Source organism: Narcine bancroftii, chromosome 13, assembly GCF_036971445.1.
Source record: "Narcine bancroftii isolate sNarBan1 chromosome 13, sNarBan1.hap1, whole genome shotgun sequence".
NCBI classification, from domain to species: Eukaryota; Metazoa; Chordata; class Chondrichthyes; order Torpediniformes; family Narcinidae; genus Narcine; species Narcine bancroftii.
Window position 1 is genome coordinate 64,548,372 of NC_091481.1, and position 19,019 is coordinate 64,567,390.

At 44.1% G+C, this 19,019-nt stretch overlaps 1 protein-coding gene across 6 annotated transcripts in view; it reads left to right on the top strand.

The window, feature by feature from the left end:
* The first annotated feature begins 12,866 nt into the window (after nt 1-12,866).
* Nucleotides 12,867-19,019, top strand: part of pold1 (polymerase (DNA directed), delta 1, catalytic subunit) — a 144,446-nt gene continuing 138,293 nt past the window's right edge. Inside the window, exons 1-2 of one of the 6 annotated variants that reach the window (XM_069909089.1) lie at nt 12,992-13,223; nt 14,265-14,424. In XM_069909089.1, coding sequence (XP_069765190.1) covers nt 14,410-14,424 — 15 coding nt within the window. In that variant the 5' untranslated portion in view covers nt 12,992-13,223; nt 14,265-14,409. Of the gene's footprint in view, nt 12,938-12,991; nt 13,240-14,230; nt 14,425-19,019 lie in introns of those variants that run through there. The other 5 variants (XM_069909090.1, XM_069909091.1, XM_069909094.1 and 2 more) reach the window with 5 other exon arrangements.

Here is a 19,019-nt window from a genome sequence, read left to right on the forward strand (position 1 = left end):
GATGTGAGTGGGAAGAAAAAGATTGAGAACCACTGCTCCACAGCAACCATAACCGCACTGTGATGCAGCCGGCCAGGATGCTCTTGATAAAGCTCCTGTAGAAGGTTGACATAATGGTGGCTGGTAGCCTTGTCCGTTTGTCTCTTCAGGAAGTGCAGTAGCTGTTGTGCCTTCTTGACAAGTGTGGCAATATTATGTGTCCACGATAGGTCATTGGTTAAGTGGACTCCCAGGAACTTGGTGCTCTCCACTACTGAGTTATTCATGTGTATGGGAGGGTGGTCATTCCTGGTCCTCCTGAAGTCCACGATCATTTCTTTTATCTTGTTGAGACTTGGTTTATTATTTTCTCACCATATCACAAGATTTTCCGCTTCTTCTCTCTAGTATGACTCAAATTTGTGGCTAATGAGGCCATCAACCATTGTGTCATCTGCAAACCTGATGTTTCTGTGGGTGAAGTAATATTGGATCTAACAGCTGGGGCCTTTCCAAATGAGGCTGAACTTACTGTTAAACAATCATCCTTCACCACTCCTTTAAGCATAAATTAGTTGTAAACCTCTGGAATTTGCTACACAGGCAGCTGTGGAGGCCAGGACGTTGGGTGTATTTAAGGCAGAGATTTATATGTTTCTGAATAGTCTGAATATTAAAGGTTATGGAGAGAGGGAGGGGCGTCGGGCTGAGTGGGAGAATGGATAAGCTCATGATGGAATGGCAGACTCAATGGGCTAAATGGCTTACTTCTGTTCCTATATCTTAGTCTTTACAGAGACCAAGAGATACAGCAAGGAAACAAGCTCTTCAGCCTATCAAGTTGGTGCTGGCCATCAAACACCCATTTACACTAATCCTACATTAATTCTTGTTGCAATCCCATCAACACCTGCCAGATTCTAACACTCAGCAACACACTTGGGTCCATTACATTGTTCAAGTCAGGCATCCCAGAACTATGGCAAAAAATCCAGGCATGCTTTCCACAAGGCCGAAAGAGATGCCAAGGGGCAGTCCCTCACCAAGCTCAAGCCCTTGGTGAATCACACAAACAGTTGGTGACTGTGGCAGGGCATGTACATTACCACAAGTCACAAAGCAAACCCAGTCATGGTGGGAAGCAGCGGCCTATCCATCCCCAACGAGTTCAATGAACTTCACGGCTGCTTTGAACAATGGGCCAGTAAGACAGCTACAACCTCAAGAACCACAGCCATGCAAGCACCCACAGATATCACTGCACATGTCAAATCAGCCTCCCTGAAAGCAACCGGCCTGGATGGAGGGAGAGGTGGAGGTAGGGCATTGCAGATTCCAACCACTCTCCAGGTGAAAAGGGTGGAGAAGTATCTGGATAGCACTTGAATCTCCAGGGCATGGGATGCAATGGACCAAGTGCTGGTCAGTGGGATTGGGGTAGAATGGGTACTTGAGGGTTAGTAAAGACAGGGTGAGCAGAGGGATTTGCTTCTGTGCTGGAAGGCTGAGGTGAGACAGAGACACCATTTATTTAGAGGGAAATAGTCATCCAATGAAAGGTCAATAATCTTTCTCCACAGAGGTTGCATGATGTTCTGAGCATTTCTCTTTTCAGCGGTTCCCTGTTTCTTCTCTTTCTCTTATACTGTAAAGATGCAATGGCAGAGCAGTACAAAGAGCCAAATGGCCTATGTCTGCTCCTATATCATGGTCTTATCTAGATACTTCTCCACCCTTTTCACCTGGAGAGTGGTCGGAATCTGGAACGCACTGCCTTCACATCCACTCCATCCAGGCCGGTCACTTTCAAGGAGGCTGTTATGGAGGCTGTGGTTGGCTTACCAGATTGTTGTTTGAAGCAGGCATGGTGTGCATTTAACTCATTGGGGATGGATGGGCTGTTGCTTGGCATCCTGACTGGCTTTGCTTTGTAATTGAGACTCTTTGTCCAGCCTATGGCAGGCAAAAGTTAAACTAGATCACGTATGTCACATTTTTAATGTATTATTACATGAAAATAAAAGGAACTTAGAACCATATTGTTTTGTTACCATCTTCTGCTTTGAAGTACTAATCTTTCTCTCTTTGGCTTGGCTTCGCGGACGAAGATTTATGGAGGGGGTAAAAAGTCCACGTCAGCTGCAGGCTCGTTTGTGGCTGACCAGTCCGATGCGGGACAGGCAGACACGATTGCAGCGGTTGCAAGGGAAAATTGGTTGGTTGGGGTTGGGTGTTGGGTTTTTCCTCCTTTGCCTTTTGTCAGTGAGGTGGGCTCTGCGGTCTTCTTCAAAGGAGGCTGCTGCCCGCCAAACTGTGAGGCGCCAAGATGCACGGTTTGAGGCGTTATCAGCCCACTGGCGGTGGTCAATGTGGCAGGCACCAAGAGATTTCTTTAGGCAGTCCTTGTACCTTTTCTTTGGTGCACCTCTGTCACGGTGGCCAGTGGAGAGCTCGCCATATAATACGATCTTGGGAAGGCGATGGTCCTCCATTCTGGAGACGTGACCCATCCAGCGCAGCTGGATCTTCAGCAGCGTGGACTCGATGCTGTCGACCTCTGCCATCTCGAGTACCTCGACGTTAGGGGTGTGAGCGCTCCAATGGATGTTGAGGATGGAGCGGAGACAACGCTGGTGGAAGCGTTCTAGGAGCCGTAGGTGGTGCCGGTAGAGGACCCATGATTCGGAGCCGAACAGGAGTGTGGGTATGACAACGGCTCTGTATACGCTTATCTTTGTGAGGTTTTTCAGTTGGTTGTTTTTCCAGACTCTTTTGTGTAGTCTTCCAAAGGCGCTATTTGCCTTGGCGAGTCTGTTGTCTATCTCATTGTCGATCCTTGCATCTGATGAAATGGTGCAGCCGAGATAGGTAAACTGGTTGACCGTTTTGAGTTTTGTGTGCCCGATGGAGATGTGGGGGGGCTGGTAGTCATGGTGGGGAGCTGGCTGATGGAGGACCTCAGTTTTCTTCAGGCTGACTTCCAGGCCAAACATTTTGGCAGTTTCCGCAAAGCAGGACGTCAAGCGCTGAAGAGCTGGCTCTGAATGGGCAACTAAAGCGGCATCATCTGCAAAGAGTAGTTCACGGACAAGTTTCTCTTGTGTCTTGGTGTGAGCTTGCAGGCGCCTCAGATTGAAGAGACTGCCATCCGTGCGGTACCGGATGTAAACAGCGTCTTCATTGTTGGGGTCTTTCATGGCTTGGTTCAGCATCATGCTGAAGAAGATTGAAAAGAGGGTTGGTGCGAGAACACAGCCTTGCTTCACGCCATTGTTAATGGAGAAGGGTTCAGAGAGCTCATTGCTGTATCTGACCCGACCTTGTTGGTTTTCGTGCAGTTGGATAATCATGTTGAGGAACTTTGGGGGACATCCGATGCGCTCTAGTATTTGCCAAAGCCCTTTCCTGCTCACGGTGTCGAAGGCTTTGGTGAGGTCAACAAAGGTACTAATAATGCCATTCTAAATGATGACATCAATTCTAAAGCTCCCTGTCAGTTCATCCAACTACATTTTTTAAACTCCTGATTTTAGCATTTGCAGTCTCTATCTGTATGTTTACTTCTTCACAGATGCTAAACCTGCTGAGAATATCCATCATTATTTTTTATTTAATATTTTTCAGAAGTGGCAGTGCTTTGAATATCACAGTTCTAGGACTGTTTTATTCTTGGGCAACACACAGTCTGCTGGAGGAACTCAGCAGGTTGAGCATCTTTTGTGTGGGGTGGGGTGGTGGTGGAAAGAAAGGCCAGAAGTCTTTGTCAGCACCTTGATGACAAGGTCAGCCATGATCTTATTGAATGGCGGAGCAGGCTCGATGGGCTATTTTTGGCCTACTCCTGTTCCTACTTCCTATGATCCTATGTTTGGTTCCAGACTGGAATGTTGACCATTCTATTCCCCTTGACCCATTGATTTTCTCCAGCAGATTGTATGTTGCTCCATATTCCAGAATCTGTGAGTCCCTTGGATGCTTCTTGTTTTGGCCGTTGCAAACTTAAGGCGAGGAACTCATGTGAGGCTGCCAGCAGCAGCGCTGAAGGGACTCGTACAAGGCTGCAGACTGCTGAAGACCTGGCTGAAGGAGTACCAGATATCGGAACCGAGAGGCGAGAGGGTGCAGAGGGCACTGAGGGCTTTCTGATCATGTCAGAGGTTGGGGTTTGGAGCTCGGCTTGCCGATCACATAACATAGGAGCAAAAGTAGGTGCACTGGTCCATTGAGTCTGCTCCACCGTTTTAATCATGCACTGCTCCATCCTCTTACTCAGCTCCAGTCCCTGGCTTTCTACTCGTAACCCTGGATGCCCTGACTCATGAAAATCCTGTTAATCTCTGCTTTAAATACACCCAACGATCTCGGTTCCACAGCCTCACGACCGATGGTATGGACTGAAGTTTGTGTGGCTGCAGATGTTGCAGGAGTGCTGGAGGCGAATCCACGGATATTCAGTGACTCTGGAGGACTTTCTTTTGCTTCTCTTTCTCTGGCAATAAGGGGCAACGGACCATTTTTGCTGATGGAGAATCTTTGTCTGCCTTACGGTAGACTAAAGGACATTTTGTGCAATATTACTTTTCCTGTTTTATTACATGACATTAGAAGAATCTGGAATCATTCAGCTCTGTACACCTACTTTTAAAAATTTTTTTTTTATTTTTTAACCAAAATATATACAAACGTTTCTCATTAAATATACAAAATGGCATTTTCTCCCTCCCCCCCCCCACCCTCCCTCCCCCCCTTCCCACCCCCCTCCAAAACCAATAAATATTCAACATATACAATACAATAAAACCATAAAACAATGTCTTCACACAATGAAAAATAAACAAGAAAAATGCGTCATCTGTTTTTACACACTGAATCAAATAGTTTTGTCTTCTTATCATTTTAGGGGTGTGGAGGTCCGAGGCATGCTCTCTCTGTTATGTTCCATGAATGGTTACCAAATTTGTTCAAATAATGTGACTTTATTTTTTAAATTAAATGTTATTTTTTCCAATGGAATACATTTATTCATTTCCATGTACCATTGCTGTATTCTCAGGCTCTCTTCCATTTTCCAAGTTAAAATTATACACTTTTTTGCTACTGCTAAGGCTATCATAATGAATCTTTTTTGCACTTTATCAAATTTGAGGCCCAATTCATTACTTATGTTACTTAAAAGAAAGATCTCAGGATTTTTTGGTATGTTATTTTTTGTGATTTTATTTATTATCTGATTTAGATCTTCCCAAAACATATTCACTTTCGTACATGCCCAAATTGTGTGTATTGTTGTTCCCATTTCCTTCTTACAGCGAAAACATCTATCTGATATTGTTGGATCCCGTTCTTTTAATTTTTGAGGAGTGATATATAACTTGTGTAACCAATTATACTGTATCATGTGTAGCCTTGTGTTTATTGTTAACTAATATGGCTACCTCTAGCTTTTGAATTATATGATGCTGACGCTACGTATCTTACCCAGTCTCTCTTTAATTTATGTTCCACTTCAGTTAGATGTATTTCCTGCACAAATGCTATATCTATTTTTTCTTTTTTCAGTAAATTTAATAGCCTCTTCCTTTTAATTTGGTTATGTATTCCATTAATGTTTATAGTCATATGTGGCCATCTTATATTTTGTTTAGACCTCTTTTACGCTTCCTCACCACCTCCATCCCCCTTTTTCCCATTTTCATCTTTCAGTTTTCCCTTTTTAAACTCAATGTATGATAACACATTTAAAACATAAAATACTCCAACAATTCCCACACCCAATATGACCTTAACCCCAAATGCCCCCACTCTCTGAGTTGCCCCTTATCCCTTGCCGGGCAACCATAACTTCCCTTTCCATTTGGGTTGCGATCTCGCTCACAAGCGTCCACTGATTTCGCAGTGATGATTATTCTCTCCCCCCCAACGCCCCCCAGAAAACTCTTTTTTTTTACACATATAACAAAGCTCTCCCTTTTTCCCCCTTACTTCCTTCCTTCCCCTCTCTATTCCCTCTTTAGTTCTTTACATATACATTGTTTTTACATCTTTATATATACTTTATCACCTTTCTTCATTCTTAATACATCTCTTCATCTCTCCTTCTATCCTGCAAATGCTCTGCAAATTCTTGTGCTTCCTCCGGATCCGAGAACAGTCTGTTTTCTCCCCGGGTATAAATATTTTAAGCACGGCTGGATGTCTTAACATGAATTTATAACCTTTTTTCCATAGAAAAACTCTTTAAGTGTTCAAAACTTAAGTCTGGGTAAAAAAATATTTTTTGACCCTTATATTCCAATGGTTTATTATTTTCTCTGACTTTATTCCTTGCCCGCTCCAATATATTTTCTCTTGTCGTATATCTCAAAAATTTTACTAAGATGGATCTTGGTTTTTGATGTGTCTGTGGTTTCGGAGCTAATGCTCTGTGTGCCCTTTCTATTTCCATTTCTTCCTGAATTTCTGTCGTTCCCAGGACCTTCGGGATCCATTCTTTTATAAATTCCTTCATGTCTGTGCCTTCTTCACCCTCCTTCAGGCCCACTATTTTTATGTTGTTTCACCTACTATAATTTTCCAACATATCAATTTTCTGAGATAACAACTCTTGTGTCTCTTTAATTTTTTTGTCACTTTAAAAATTAGCAATGAATACAACTAAAAGAAGAGAATTGGCGGATAAAAAAATAAAATATGAAACACTACAAACATATAAGGTAGAGAAGAATATAATGAAGACAAAACAGAAATATTATGAACTGGGTGAAAAAACGCACAAAATCCTAGCATGGCAGCTTAAGACAGAACAAGCTAAGAAAATGGTATTGGCATCAAGGAAAAAAGACAAACAAATTACATATAATCCAAAAGAAATTAAGGAAAACTTTAGAGAATTCTATGAACAATTATACCGAACTGAAAACGAAGGGAAAGAAGGGAAAATAGATGAATTTCTGACTAAAATTGAACTACCAAAACTACAAATAGAGGAACAAAATAAATTAACAGAACCATTTGGAATAGTAGAAATACAAGAGATAATAAAAAAATTACCAAATAATAAGACACCAGGAGATGATGGATTTGCAATAGAATTCTACAAAACATTTAAAGACTTATTAATTCCGCCCCTCCTGGATGTAATCAACCAGATTGATGAAACACAAAGCTTACCAGATTCATGTAAAACAGCAATAATTACAGTAATACTAAAGCAAGGGAAAGATCCACTCTCACCAGCGTCATATAGACCAATATCTTTACTAAACACAGATTATAAGATAATAGCTAAACTATTAGCAAACAGATTAGCAGAGCATGTACCAAAAATGGTAAATTTAGACCAACTGGATTTATCAAAAAAAGACGCACAACAGACAATATTTGTAAATTTATTAACTTAATTCATGCAGTACAAGGGAATAAAGCACCAACAGTAGCAGTTGCTTTAGACGCAGAGAAGGCCTTTGACAGAGTAGAATGGAATTATTTGTTCAAAGTATTGCAAAAATTCAGTTTACCGGAGAAGTATATTAATTGGATTAAAGCATTATATAAGGGACCATTAGCGAAAGTGACAGTAAATGGACATGTATCAAAGCAATTTAACTTAAGCAGGTCAACACGACGGGGATGCCCACTATCACCTTTATTGTTTGCGTTAGCTATAGAATCACTAGCAGAAGTGATAAGAACAGAAAATAATATAAAAGGGATAAAAATAAAAGACAAGGAATATAAAATCAGTTTATTTGCAGATTATGTTATAGTATACTTAACAGAACCAGAACTATCAATAAAAGAATTATATAAGAAATTGAAGGAATATGGAGAAGTGTCGGGTTACAAGATCAACGTAAATAAAAGTGAAGCAATGCCTATGAATGATGCGGATTTCTCAAAATTTAAGAAATAATCACCATTTAGATGGCAAATGCAAGCAATAAGATACCTAGGTGTACAAATAAACAAAAATCTCGGCCAACTATATAAACTCAATTATTATCCACTAATGAAAAAATTACAGGATGATTTAGAGCATTGGAAAGATTTACCATTAACACTAATAGGAAGGATAAACTGTATTAAAATGAACATTTTTCCAAGGATATTATACCTATTTCAGGCATTGCCAATACAACTGACAGAGAAATTCTTCAAGGAGTTAAAGAAAATAATAAGGAAATTTTTATAGAAAGGGGGGAAACCGAGGATAGCACTAGATAAATTAACAGAATGGTATAAACAAGGAGGCTTACAACTGCCAAACTTTAAAAATTATTATAGAGCCGCACAATTAAGATACCTATCAGATTTTTATCAAACAAGGGAAAAGCCAGATTGGACTAGATTAGAATTAGATAAAATAGGGGAAAAGACTCTTGAACACATATTATATAAGTGGGATGAAAAATTGGTACAACATAGAAGTTCTCCAGTATTACATCATCTACTCAATATTTGGAAGAAGATTCATGTAGAAAGAAATAAAACAAATTATCAATTACCAAAACTAATATTGACGCAAAACAAGCTACTCCCTTTTACAATAGATAACCTTTCCTTTAGAGAATGGGAGAAAAAAGGGATTAAAAGAATAGAAAATTGTTTTTCAGGAGATAGATTCTTATCCTTTGAACAAATGAAAGATAAATACAATATAACTCAAGATACAGCGCTGGCATATTATCAATTGAGATCCTACTTGAAGGATAAATTAGGAAGCGGTTTGAGTTTGCCAGAGGGAAGTAACTTTGAATATGTGATTACAGATACAATGATAATCAAAAGATTTATAACAAATATGTATATTAAACTGCAAGAAAAGGAGAATGAGGAAACAAATGGTAAAACTAAACAAAAATGGGAACAAGATTTAAATATAAAAATAAAAAAGGAAACATGGGAGAAATTATGTTCTGGAACTATGAGAAATACAATAAATACGAGGCTACGTATGATACAATATAACTGGTTACACAGACTATACATTACACCTCAAAAGTTAAATAAATGGGATCCAACAGTATCTGATAGATGTTTTCGATGTAAAAAAGAAATGGGAACAACAATTCATGCAATCTGGACATGTGAGAAAGTAGAAAAATTTTGGGAAGATCTCAATCAGATATTAAATTAAATAACAGAAAACAATATACCAAAGAATCCAGAGATCTTTCTCCTAAGTAACATAAAAAACAAAGAATTTGGAATTGATTTGGAGGATGCACAAAAAAGATTTGTTAAGATAGCTCTAGCCGTAGCAAAAAAATGTATTATGTCAACCTGGAAATTGGAAGATAATATGAAAATACAACAATGGTATATAGAAATGAATAAATGTATTCCATTAGAAAAAATAACATATAGTTTAAGAAATAATATTGAAATATTCGAACAAATATGGGAGCCTTATATTAAACACAATAACGAAAACCTACCGGGGACAATCACTACCTAAGTTAACGGAAGGAAAAGGAAATGAAAAGAATGGACTCAGTGGAATTTCTGGTGTATTTTTATTGAATGACAACATTGTCTGACTGGTTTAATGTATCCTAGATTTTATACCTTAAATGGACGGGAGGGGGGAGGTGGGGAGAGTGGGAGGGGGGGGGGGAGAAAATGACATTGTATATGTGTGTAAAGGAAAAAATGTGTATCATGGATAATGTGATTTATGGTGTGAAAAATAAAAAATTATAATTAAAAAAAATTTTTTTGTCACTTTCTTCCAATTTTTCTCTTAAGTCATTTACTTCCATTTCTACAGCCATTTCTCGTTCTTTCACATTTTCTACTCTTTTCCCTTTTTCTGTCATGACTTGTTCAAAACTTTGCATTTTATCTTCTATTCATTTAATTGCACTAAATTCTAATGACAACCATTCTTTTAATGCTCTCATTTGTTCTTCAAAAAAGGCTTTATCTATAGTCTGTCCATCTGTTTTACCTTCTATCTCTCTGTGAAGATCTCGGTCCTCTTCTTCCTCTTATTCTGTGTCTGTACCTGTGTTTGAGTCTTCTTCATCTCTTCTTTGTATCTGTGTCTCTTCTAATTCTCCTGATAAGTTGCTTGTATCACTTTGTTGGGCCTCTTCTTGCTGGGCCTCTTGTTGTTGAGCCTCCCCTCCTGGGCTGCTCATCTGTCGGGCCTCCTGCTGCTGCTCCTCTTGCTGTTCACCCCGCCGACTTTCTTCCTCTCCTGTTTCCTCACTTCCTCTCCTGCCACTTTCCTCATCTTCCAGCTGAGGGCCCTGGTGTCGGGCGTCCCTCAGCTGGTCGCGCTGTGGTTGCCCGCTCCTCGGCTGAGCCCCCCTCCCGTCAGTGTTTCCTTTTACCTTTGATTGTGCACTTTTGTTTGGTTCAGAGAGCCATTTTTGCTGTCCATTGGTCGAGGGGTTGCGACTCTGCTGGCCAGCACCAACCTCGGAGATCAGGCGCTCTTTGCCACCACGGCTCCCTGTTCCTTCGTGCAGGTAAGGCCTTCTTCTTTCTTTTCCGATGACTTTTCTTCTTCTTTTACCCCCATTGTTTTCACTTTTTCCTTCTTGGGTGCCATCTTCTTTCTCCTCTCTGCAACTTTATCTTCTATTTCTTATGCTTTATATTAGTTAAGGTTGTGTCTTTTCTTGACTTTTTTTCTTTTTATCTGGAGAGGGCTGGTTTTATCCTACTGGCCACTACTCCATCACGTGACTCCTCCCAGCTCTGTACACCTACTTTAGACAGATCAGCTGCCATGACAAATACACCAGTATAGCAGCTGGACTCATCAACAACAATTATGTCGCATTACAGAGAAGAGGTGGAAAATCTCATGAAATGGTACAAGAGTAACAACCTGAGTCTCAACATGGACAATATGAAGGAGATGATTATGGACTTCATGAGGACCAGGAATGACCACCCCCAGTACACATCAACAACAACTCTGTTGTAGAGGAAGTGGAGATCACCAAGTTCCTTAGAGTTCACCTATCGTGGACATTCAACATCTCCTCACTTGTCAGGAAGGCACCTCCTGAGAAGACTGACGTGAGCAAGCATGATGTTAACCTTTGGAGCTCTATCGAGAGCGTTCTGGGCAGCTGCATCACAGTGTGGTATGGTTGCTGCAGAGAAATGAATCGGAGATCAATCCATAAGAGTGGCAGAGAGGATCACTGGAGTCTCCCTCTCCCCCCCCACCCCCATCGACATGATCTACCTGGATTGTTGTCTGAAGAGGGCACGCAAAATCAATGAGGACCTCTTCCACCCTGCACAAAGTATCTTTTAGCTACTCCTGTCGGGGAAGAGATCAAGGAGTATCAGAGCCAGCACCACCAGGCTGAGGAACAGCTTCTTCCCACGGGCAGTGAGAATGCTGAACGACCAAAGGAACTGCTCGCACCCACCATCCGAGACTCTCATTTGTACCTTGTTGTTAGCCAGGAAGTGCATAGCGGTTCCATGGAAGTCCGACTCTCAGCAGATCGCGGAAATGCAGGATTGTATTCCCTTAGAGATTATGTATAACTTAGGGAAAAAGTATGGCACATTCATTGAAGTGTGGCAGCCGTATCTGAAGCACGTAGGTGTGCAAATATGAGTTATGCCCACCCCCCAGCTTTTTGAGCCTTGAGCTTTGAGTAATGAGTGGGGGTGGGGGGGAAACATCCCACTTAGTATATAAAGGAGAAAGTGAATTGGAGGGTGTGGCACAGATGTCATGTGTTTTAGTTTTAACTTTAATTCTCTTTTTCATTGTTTATTCCCTACCTTTTATTGTTTAATTAATACTTGGGGTCCAGTAGCATGTTGCTTTTCTTATGTAACTGTATAAGTTATGGGAGAAGGGAATGGAGGGAATAAGGCCGAGGACTCTGTGAATTTAATTGTGCGGAAAGAAAACATACTATATTATTTGCATGATTCTTGAAAATAAAATGATTATATTAAAAAAAAGACATCAAGTTCCTTGGAGTGCTCTTGGCAGAGAATCTCACCTGCTCCCTCCATCGCCAAGAAAGCCCAGCAGCGCCTCTACTTCCCCACCCACCATCTTCACTCCATTCTTCAGAGGATGTATCGGGAGCAGCCTGTGCACTGGTACCACCTCAGACTGCAAGACCCCGCGGAAAAGTTCATTGGAGGGCTCTCTTCCCCCCATGAAGGACACTCGATGTGGGTGAAAGGCAATAAACATAGTGAAGGACTCCACACCCCCTCTCGAGTAAACTGTTCTCCCTTCTGCCATCTGGTTGCCGCACTCGGGCGCCCTCACCTCCAGATTGGGTAATGGATACCCCCCGCTCCCCCCCCCAAAGCCATCAGATTTCTGAATTCCCAGAACCTTTGTGGATAGTGAACCGTGGACTTTTACTGTATGCGTCTTAATATTTTAATGTGTTTAACTTCTATTCTAACATATTTATGTGAATATGCTCTGTGGTCCTGGAGAAACGCGATCTCGTCTTTACTGCGCGAGCGTGGGATGGACGATAAATAAATGTGACTTGACAATGCCGCAGCAGGTATTAGCACACCTTGTGTTATTCATTCCCATGTTGGAGTATCATTCTCAAAGCCATCCACCTGAAACATTATCTCTATGGATGCTGCCTTACCTGATGAGAATTGACAGGATTTTGTTGTCTTCCACCTCCACCAATGAGAATGACTGATTCCGAGGAAGCCAATGAGAATGCCCGTTCCACCCTCCGACGAGGAGAAAGGTACAATCTCATTGAACAAGACCTGCGTTCGTTTTCCTCTCAGCCAATGAGAGCATTACGTGCGTCCCGGCCAATGAGAACACCGGTTCTCACTTTCAGCCAATCATGTTTTACCGGACGACCAGTCAGCCAATAGTGTGAGCGGCACTGCGGTTGCTGTGGTAACCAGGGGGTCAGCGGAGATCCACGCGCTTGGCGGGAGTTTGAGGCGGTTGGCGGCGCGGGCTGAGCGGGAGGCTGAGGTAAGGAGAAAGCGCGGGCGCGAGACCGAGCCGTCGCCGCCCACGCCCCCGCCCTCGAGCAGCTGGTGGGATCGCGGGCGGGAAGAGAAAGAGCGAGCAGTCGGGGCGGTCCGAAGGGAAATCGAGGCCTTGGCTGCGCTAGGCCCAGAGGAACATTGGTTGGGGGAAAGGTGCATTGGCGTGGCACCCGTCACATCCCCGCGGCTCCTCAGCTCAACAAGAGCGTAAAAGCAGCAGGCGATTCGTGCTTGGCAGGCCTCCACGGAGCAAAGTGACACCCACCCAGGTTACCTCCTCCAGTGGTGCGGAGAACGGGGTAGTAACTGTCCGGGGGAGAGAGGCCCTGTCTGAGGAAGCACGAGTTGTGCAGGGAAGCGGGAGGGGGTGCGTGAGGAAGCTGGGGTGGTGTTTGGGGCAGGAGGGGCGGTGCCCGGGGGCAGGAGGGGCGGTGCCCGGGGGCAGGAGGGGCGGTGCCCGGGGGCAGGAGGGGCGGTGCCCGGGGGCAGGAGGGGCGGTGCCCGGGGGCAGGAGGGGCGGTGCCCGGGGGCAGGAGGGGCGGTGCCCGGGGGCAGGAGGGGCGGTGCCCGGGGGCAGGAGGGGCGGTGCCCGGGGGCAGGAGGGGCGGTGCCCGGGGGCAGGAGGGGCGGTGCCCGGGGGCAGGAGGGGCGGTGCCCGGGGGCAGGAGGGGCGGTGCCCGGGGGCAGGAGGGGCGGTGCCCGGGGGCAGGAGGGGCGGTGCCCGGGGGCAGGAGGGGCGGTGCCCGGGGGCAGGAGGGGCGGTGCCCGGGGGCAGGAGGGGCGGTGCCCGGGGGCAGGAGGGGCGGTGCCCGGGGGCAGGAGGGGCGGTGCCCGGGGGCAGGAGGGGCGGTGCCCGGGGGCAGGAGGGGCGGTGCCCGGGGGCAGGAGGGGCGGTGCCCGGGGGCAGGAGGGGCGGTGCCCGGGGGCAGGAGGGGCGGTGCCCGGGGGCAGGAGGGGCGGTGCCCGGGGGCAGGAGGGGCGGTGCCCGGGGGCAGGAGGGGCGGTGCCCGGGGAAGCAGGGGTAGCGTCCAAGGAAGCAGGTGTTGTGCCAGGGAAAGCAAGGGTGACCTTGGTGCCTGGGGAAGCAGTGGTAGCCTTTGTAACTGGGGAAGCAGGGGCAGTGGCCGGTGAAGCAGGGGCGGTACCCGGAGAAGCAGTGGTGGCCTTTGTAACCAGGGAAACGGGTGGATTCAGTGCCTGTGGAGTAAGGGGTGGCGCCCGGGGAACCAAGAGGAAACATGAAAGTCTACAGACACTTTGATTGTATTAAAACAGCCCGAAATACTGAAGGAACTTGGTCTGTCTCACAGCTTCCATTGGATTCAAAAAATATTTTATCAACGTTTTGATCCTGAGCTGTTCTTCAAGCAATAAGTAGAATATGCATAAAAACCCCAGGAAATCTCAGAATACAGACAATCCTGGCTGGGGGATGAATCCAGACCAACAAATGGTATGATAAGGGGAGAGGTAAGAATGGATTTTGTCTGTGTGATAGCAGACATGGAAAAGGGAGAGAGAGACAGAGGCACTTTCAAGCAGGGAAAACACGTTTGTAAAAGGCGGAGGTTCTTTGCACTTCTGCCTAAAGATGCTGAGGTGGCAATTCTAACACCTCTCGGGGAAGGATAATCAGAGTGCTGCGCTCTGCTGCTTGACCTGAATGTACAGCCGCTAGTTAGGGGTAGGCTGATGATGCCGTCAACCTGCGACCCATCTCCCCACTCACCCCTCTTCCTCTATGACCCCCCCCCCAAGGCAGGGGTAGCAGCTGTTGGGCAGTGGGAGCCATCAGGGGATGGCCACTGCGGGCTGTGACAGCTTCACTGGGCTGCTTTGGCCTCGGGGCCACTCTCTGTGGCTCAAAACGCAGCAGAGCAATGGCCGTCTTCCCTACCCATAATTCCTCCATGCAGCTGGAACTGTTCTGGGAAACAGAGTGTTTCCACCTGCGTGGGGTATTATGTATAGGGAAGAAAGCCTTAGCTCTGCTGTGTATTTATGATGGGTGGTGCTATGGCCCCAGTCGCCCCTCCTCCATTGGTTCCATTGGCTACGAAGCGCCTCTCGACATGAATGCGACGCTGGAGCAGCCTTTTTGGGCTGCTATCTGAAAGGTAAGTTTTAAGTTCTCGATCCGCTTTTGTAGCCAGCCTCCAGGCAGAGGCCTGACATGAAATGGCCTATAGCTAGCTACAGGAAGGTGACGGGTGAAGAAGTGGTGGGGAGGTTGTTTAACAGAAACCGGAGAAATCGATGTTAATGCCATCAGGTTGGAGAGTGCCCAGAATGAAGATGAGGTGCTGTTTCTCGAATTTCTGGGTGGTGTCAGTTTGACAGTATATGAGACCATGAACTGACATGTCAGCAAGGGAATGGGATGGAGAATTGAAATGGGTGGCCACTTGGAGATCCAAGGTATTACGGCAGACAGAGCAGAGGTGCTCAACAAAGCGATCTCCCAGTCTGCGCTCAGTCTCTCCAATGTAGAGGAGACTGGAACACCGGATACAGTAGATGATCCCTGCAGATTCACAAGTGAAAGGGGGTATAGGGGCCACAGAAATGGTTGGGTGGGGAAGGGTGGGTCGGGGGGGGAAGGGGAGCCCAGGGAAGGGAGGATGGGGTGTGGGGATGGGGTAAGGGGGGGTTCCCAAGTGAATGGGAACCCAGGGGAAGGGGAGGACGGGATGGGATTAGCGGGGAAGTTGCCGGGAAAACAGGAGTGGTCTCAGGGCCTATGACAGAGCTGCACTCCCTCAGTCCTGCACCTGGATGACAGCTTTGCTTGTCTCAAGGAGTGACGCTTGAACCTTCAATTTTCTGACCAGCGATTTGCACTTAAATCCTTTTCCTGGAAGTAAATATTTCATCGTAGGTGGTATCTTCCCTCCTAAGTTTATTGTCAAGTTATTTCTTGTACAGTGAGAATGCTGCTTCTGTGAGCAAAAACACATAATAAATGCTGGAGAAACTCAGCCAGTCATGCAGCATACCGATATTTCGGGCATAGTTATAGAGCATTGGGTTACTGTGAGAAAGATCAAATAATATATTTTTTTTAACCTAACAAGGACAGCTTGAGAGCACTGTTGTGGGATTGTTGAAGAGTTTGATGGCTCTGAGGAAGAAATTGTCTTTCAGTTGCTGTGAAATTTCATGCTCTTGAACCTTTTCAACAATGGAAGAAGAGAGAAGAGACTGCATCCTGGTGGGATGTGTCTGTGGCTGGCTTATCCAGGCAGGTGGAGGTGTTGATGAAGGGGAGGGAGGTTTGCATAATGTTTTGTGCTTGATTCCCCACCTTCTGAAGCTTCTGATCTTGTGCAGAGCAGTTCCTATTTCAGGATCAGAATTTATTATAAGCAAGTCTTGCATGGTTAGTGTAGAGATTAGTGCAACTTTGTTACAGCGCTAGCGGCCACGTTCTCCCTGTGTTTGCATGGGTTTTGTTCGGCGGCTCTGGTTTCCACCTATCATTCAGAAACGTATGGAGGTCGTCAGTCAGTTGGGCAGCGCAGGTTCATGGGTGAAAGTATATCTAAAATTTAAATTTAAAAATTAAAATTTACAAATGTCACAAAATTTGTTGTTTTGCGGCAGCATTACAGGTTCAAAAATTACTCTAAATTACATTTTTAAAAATAAATAGATTAGTGCAAAATAAGAAAAATGGTGTGGTAGTATCTGTGGTTCATCTGCGAATTTGCAGTGGGTCCAGGTCTTTACTTGGGTATGTTAATTCTAGCCACGCCAACCTCAAAGCATTTCATGAGTGCTGCTGTGCGACAGTCAGTGAGGCAGAACTCTGCTCTTCTTTGGCTCCAGGATGATGTCGGAGGTGGGACCTCCAACTGCAGCAGTGAGAGATTGAAGATGTCACATTTTGCGCTATGATGCAGCCAACTGGAATTCTTTTGATGGCTCACCTCATGCTGAGCTTCCTTGGGCTTCTAAGAGATTAATCATTCTACTTTTGTAAGATTTTTCATTTTGTTATGGAGGTCATCAGTGGGCTGTGCTCTAAAGCTATCTGTTCGTGGGCCTGTGATTGCTTTATTAGATTACCCTTGCAGATTCACAAGTGAAAGGGAGAAATGGTTGGGTGGAGAAAGATGGGTCGGGGGGTGGGGGGGAAGGGGAGCCCAGGGAAAGGAGGATGGGGTGTGTTACTATGTTACTACATGTAGGAAAGAATTTGTCCTGGAGTGCTCTTGTGATCACTGGGCTATTCGGTTTGCTCCCAGTCCTTAATTAATTCTCAATTTATGCACAATTCTTGAGATAAAAGACTCAGGTTTTGTTGGTTGGAGTAAATCACATAGGTCTGCAGATGCAGTGTTTGAAGTAAAGAGACAATGCTGGAGAAACTCAGCAGGTCAAACAGCGTACTTTATATAGCAAAGATGAAGATACGTAACCAACATTTTGGGCTTGAGCCCTTCATCAAGGTTGATTGAAGGAGAATTGTTTATTGGCAATAATGGGTGAAGTCCTGTTCTTCTAACTGGTATAAAAAAAATGAAGGAAATAGCTCATTATTAATGCACAACCTTTGATTATTCCAAAACCTTTACAGTCAATCATTTGAAATAGTGTTTATTGTCGGAAGTATTCGTAACCATTTTGTGCACAAGCCCCTCACAGAACAACAAATAAAGATCTGTGCATTTGTATTGGACATCGCTAGAGCCATAAATGTTGAACAGGGTCCTGAGGTTTCCCCAACCCCAATGCGATTCTCAGTACTATTGTGATATATTTTGTCCTCACCTGGTCTGTGAAATGAACATCTCATTTGAAAGATGTCACCTTCAACAATGTAGCATTCCTTTAATGTTTTTGAGGTGTCAGGATTGTACTGAAGTCCTGCAATGAGGGTTGAATCTAGTGACTTCTCTGATATAGATTAGCATTTTTCCAAAATATTAGTGTGGCTGCAGGAGCACTGGAGGCAAATCCATGGACTCAGTAACTCTGAATGGACTCTCTTTTGCGTCTCTTTCTCTCTTACTGTAATGGGCGCTGGGCGACTTTGTTTGCCTTATGACAGGCAGAAAGCAATTTCATGTTATATGACGTTCTGTACTTTTACAATTCATTAAAGCAATCTTGAATTAAAAACAGCATGTACAAAGCACATTTGTCTTCTCTGCTGCATGTATGCAGTTCAGATTCAATGTAAACTGGAGATGCGCATAGAGTGACAAGGCTTTTCTTGTCTTTGTAGCTGAGTAGTGTTTGCCATGCTTAGAATATTTGTTCGAGAACATGTACGTTATAAGCAGTGCCGGGATGTGGATTGAAAGGAAGGTTGGAAAGCCTTTTAAGTACTCTTTCTGGGAAAAAAAAGACATGCTTGAGTGTGCTTTCTAAAATAGATGATGGACTGTTTAATTCATCTTTGCTGTATTTTTGTCCTGATTTTTCATCTTGCCAGTGGTTGATGTAATGATAGGTTGTGAGAAAGGTGGCCTATTGTATCAATTTAACATCAGAAAAGATCCAATATTCTGAAAGCTTTTGTTTTTGCATCCCAAAATATCCAGAGCAATCTTTAATAGTTTATCCACCGACTCCTCAAACCCATGAAATAAGTCTCAGGAATCAGCATAAAAAGTGGTGCAAGCTTCTGTTTGGCTTGGTTGTACAATCAACTCTTCCAATTTACGGACTGCTGAACCTGATGGGGAAATCAATGTTAATTTAATTTAAGACACTTCTCACTGTAATTTCTAATAGAATAATTTTGCAGCGGTTCCTGATTAGATTTATTGGAACATCTATTGTTAAACAATGAAATAAAGATAAATCCTTTACTAAAGTATATATAACAGATTAAAAAAAAAAGAACTCTTCTGTTTGGATTGTATGTTTATAGATTTCAGATTTCTCGTCAGAGCACATCCATGGCATCACATACAACCCTGAGATTTTTTCCCCTGCAGACAAGGCAGAATTACCACTACCTAGGGGTAGTGCAAAAAAAACTGTACACAAAGTACACGGAGAAACAAATAACAAATGTAAGCAATGCAGAGAAAATAAAAAATAGCAATAAAGTG